At 38.7% G+C, this 4,591-nt stretch overlaps 1 protein-coding gene across 1 annotated transcript in view; it reads left to right on the top strand.

The window, feature by feature from the left end:
- Positions 1–4,591, top strand: part of ULK4 (unc-51 like kinase 4) — a gene marked incomplete at its 3' end in the record, with an annotated part of 91,319 nt that overhangs the window by 861 nt on the left and 85,867 nt on the right. The window contains 2 exon segments of the mRNA XM_009083838.1: positions 8–100; positions 2,303–2,402. Coding sequence (XP_009082086.1) covers positions 8–100; positions 2,303–2,402 — 193 coding nt within the window.

The following is a 4,591-nucleotide window of genomic DNA, read 5'->3' as shown; positions in this document are numbered from 1 at the left end:
GAAAAAGACGGTTGTTTATCTAGGAAGAAGAAAGGGGACAATTAATTATTTTGCCATTCATTGCGCTGAAAAATGCAAAAGAGCTGAACTAACAAACTGGGTAAGTCATGTTTTTTGTCCTGCTAAATATGGGAATAGGTTCATCCTGCAAAAACATTGTAGCACAGGTAATATATAAAAAAACCACCATGTGCTTCTTTAGGTGGAGTTTGTAATTGGCTTCTTCATATTTTTAATTCTTATACTTTAAACTGTCTTATTTTAATGCATTCATTTCTTTATCTGATTTTATTGGTTCTATGATGGGTTGGAGAACTCGTAAAAACAGTCACTTGCATGTAGTGGTTTGCTTTATTTTGTTATTAGTTACAGAAATCCAGTGGTAGTAACAACTTCTAGTAAACAATCAATTTCTTACTTAGCGAGAAGAAATTGGTTTTGATGAAAGAATACCTTTTAAGGGAAATCAATTCTGGTTTGTAAAACTTTGGCAAAGTTTTAAAACATGGTACTTTCTGGAAAAGAAACTGTAACTGATACAGTTAAACAGTTCTAATATTTTATTTTTCCAGTAGATACATTTTGTTTCTGTGGTGGATTAACCTTGGCTGGATGCCAGGTTTCCACCAATGCGTCACCATCACTCCCTTCCTCAACTGGACAGGGGAGAGAAAATGCAATGAAAGGCTCATGGGTTGAGATAAGGACAGGAAGAGATCCCTCAGAAATTACCCTCACAGGCTAAACGGACTTGGTTTAGGGAAATTAATTGAATTTATTGCCTAGTGGGAGAATGAGAAATAAAACCAAATCTTAAAACACCTTCCACCCACCCCTTCCTTTTTCCTAGGCTCAACTTCACTCCCAGTTTTCTTTCCTTCCTCCCCTGCCAGTGACAGAGGGAGATGGGAATGGAGGTTACGGTCAGTTCACCACATGCTGTCTCTGCTCTTCCCCTGCTCCAGCATGGGGTCGTTTCCACAGGAGACAGTCCTGCACGACCTTCTTCAATGTTGGTCCTTCCCACAGGCTGCAGTTCTTCACGAACTGCTCCAGTGTGGGTCCCTTCCACAGGGTGCCGTCCCTCAGAAGCAGATTGATCTGGTGTGAGTTTCTGCAGGGTCACAAGTCCTGCCAGCAGACCTGCTTCATCTTGGGCTCCTCTCCATGAGTCCACAGGTCCTGCCAGGAGAGTACACCAGCACAGGCTTCCCATGGGGTCACAGCCTCCTTCTGGCACATCCCCCTGCTGTGGTGTAGGGTCCTGCATGGGCTGCAGGTGGATGGATATCTGCTCTGCTGTTTACCTCCGTTGGCTGCAGGAGGACAACTTGCCTCATTGTGGTCTTCATCATGGACTGCAGAGGAGTCTATGCTCTAGTTCCTGAAGCACCTCCTTCCCCTTCTTCACTGACCTTGATGACTGTAGTGCTGTTTCTGACACATGTTCTCACTGCTTTCTCTGTTGTGCTGTTGTGCAGCAGTGTTTTCCTCCCTTTTAAAATGTTATCCCAGAGGTGCTGCCACCATCACTGATGGGGCTTGGCCTTGGCCAGTGGTGGGTCCATCCTGAAGCTGAGTGGCATTGGCTCTGTCAGACATAGGGGAAGCTTCTGACAGCTTCTGACAGAAGCCAACCCTGCAGCCCCTCTGATACCAAAACCTTGCCATGTAGACCCAATACAGTTTCATATTCCCTCTCATTGTTTCAATGATCATTTCTTGTCAACTTTTTGTTCTTGGAAGCTTATTAGTCTTGCAAAACCCTGAGGGATACCTTACATACTACTCTAGCAAGAAACAGATGCTTCCGTAGAGATTAGGTCATGTAGGTGTCATAGAAATACAGATTTCCAGGCACGCTCGAATTGATTGTCTGATAAGATTAAGAATGATGGAAAAATTTATTTTTACTTCCTTGTGCTATATTATATTCACTTGCACTCTTATTGAAAAAAAAGGTAGGAATACAAGTTTGACTCATTCTGATTTCCAGTTTGTTATTGTGTTAGTGTGCAGAAAGTTTAAATAGTACTTATAATTTTAGGTTGGGGAATTTCCTTTTTTTCTCCTATTTATTTCCTTTTTTTCTCCTGTTTAAAAACAGGTGATTTGTGCAGGGTCTGTGAGGAAAGTTATTTTTCCCAACATACTTGTAAAGCTAAAATTGTTGAAGAATAATATTAGTGCACTGGAAAAGGCAAGAGAACAAGTAGTTAATCTAAAGTGAAGTTGTATTGTTTCTTACTTCTCTGCCTTAAGTCCATATCTGTCTTTTTTTATGTTAAAAATTTTGTTTTAGGTTCGTCTGGCTCGTGGAATCAGACACAAGAATATAGTGAGATTTCATGAATGGTATGAAACAAGCAGCCATCTCTGGCTTGTAGTGGAATTATGCACAGGTAAGATAAGCTCAAAAGGTAGAAATTTATAGACTATTTGTACAAGATTTGATTTAACAGTTTTTCTACAACAAATGCTTAGGTCTTTCAAAAAGCAGCATAATTATCTGATTATTAACATGAGAATCCTGTTAATATATAAAATGGTCTTGCTCTTGGAAATATTTTTAGAAATCAGTTGAAATCACATTTCTCCTCTGCTTCATTGTATGTGTCAAATGTTTGTTGATGTGATATAATGTTGGCTTTTAAGAGCTGAAGAGATGTGGCTCATTGGGGGAACAAAAAAATCATGAATAGTTGAAGGGTAGTTAGGTAACAATTGCTTGAAAAGTTTCTAAGGACGGGCAGCTTTGACGTTTTCTTTTCATTTTATAGGACACAACAATAAAGACAGCAAGGGGCAAATCAAGTTATAGTGTACAAATGGCTTCATGTGATCCAAATTAATATTTTAATCAAAGTGCAATTCTATGGCTAATAGTAAATTATCCAAGTTTTCTTTCTATTCAGTACAAGTATTTTGACTTTTAAGTTAAAGTATTACTTTGGCAGCTCTGAGAACCTGATTGACGGAGTTTCGATAGATTCTTATCAGTCTATTGAAGGAATCTTTTAAAGGTTTCTCTAATTGTGATGAGTGCACGTTTTAGACTCCAGGCAGTGTGCTTTGCTTTACTCCACAGGGAAAGGAAGGAAAGCCAATGTGTAAGTGATACATGTTAAGATTCTGGTATCTGGAATTTGTTTTATAATAAACCCCCATATTACACAGAGTCTTTTTATCTATCCAAATTCTGTTTGAAAAATTACTGAAGAAGAGAACCTATGAGTTCTGGGGGAAGAAAAAGGGTCATTATTTCAATGATTAAAATTGAAGATAGTGGCTCATATTGAGGCTGTGGTCTATCTGCTTAGTCTAACTTAGGGACACATATTTAAGTTATTAGACAGGCAGCCTTTTATTGTTGAACAATTATCAGGTGTTTTACCTTGCAGTATTGCAGTTTGCTGCAAGGAGAGTGTCTGGAAGCTAACTTATAAATAGAATAAGACATGGATTTCTTATTAATTTTGTTGAGATTTGAAAACTGCTTTTGAAGTATGGAAGATCTCTCTCACCTTTCTCAAGGTGATAAAGTGAGTTTCTGTTATCACAGAAATACTTCTGTGTTGCTGGTTCCACTGGTTTTTTTCCTTTGTGCATTTGGCCATATTGTGGAACTATCCTATGCAGAGTCCTCTAAGTGGCATTAGAAGAAACAGTAATTAAACATGATGGAAAATTCTTCACTATAGCTCTGTAATATGAGCTTGGTTTTAAAGGAATGACTGATTTACTAACCAGCATAAAAAGGCTCAGAAAGGAAATAATTTTAAGATTCATCAGTGTTGAATAATTTGAAGAATACTGTAATGACAGACCTTTTCATCTTGCTATTTTCTGAAAGAAATGACTGACCAAAGGGAAAAAAAGTTCAGGAAAATCTATTAGGTGATTTGGAATGAAAGACCTAGTAACCTTTTCTATGAAAAGCTTTTCTGATCCCTGTTTTATTCAGGGAATTAAATTTGTGCCTCTTTTATTTTTTTAAAATCTTCATGATTTGGCTAAGATAAAAATAACGGATAACCCAGGAAGCCCATAGATAATTCACAACATACAAACTGTGGTTTTAGGGGAACAGATTTGGTACAGGATTAGTAAAGGACCAAATGAGGTCAAAAAAACGGATTTGGGGAGAGATGGGAATGTGGAGTTTAGGACAGGAGACTGGGACAGGAAGGAGGAGAAAGACTGGGCAATGAGCTTGTGGGAAATGAGGTTAGAGGAAGTCCAAGACCCATGAACAGTTAGGACAGGAATGACTCAAATGGGATGACATACCTGAGAACTGGTGGAATGTGAGGAAGTAGGTGATGGTGGAACAAGAGAGATTTTTGCAAGGACACAGAAGCAGTAACAGTCTGTGGGGAAAGGCACAGAGAGTGAGTGTGCTGCCCAGTGAAAAACACAGGTGATAGAGGATATATGTTCAGGTTATTGTAAGACTTTGTAAGTGTAACCTGATCAGAAACAAAGGAAAGGTTGGTTAGAATTTAATTTCTGTTGTCACTGAATTCATTGGAAAATTGCCTGCCATTAGCTTTAGCAGCTGTTCACGGAAGTTGATAGCCTGCCCTTGGTA

Source organism: Acanthisitta chloris, unplaced genomic scaffold (genome assembly GCF_000695815.1).
Source record: "Acanthisitta chloris isolate BGI_N310 unplaced genomic scaffold, ASM69581v1 scaffold3381, whole genome shotgun sequence".
NCBI lineage: Eukaryota > Metazoa > Chordata > Aves > Passeriformes > Acanthisittidae > Acanthisitta > Acanthisitta chloris.
The sequence above is the reverse complement of the archived record's forward strand: the minus strand, read 5'-3'. Positions and strand labels throughout refer to the sequence as shown.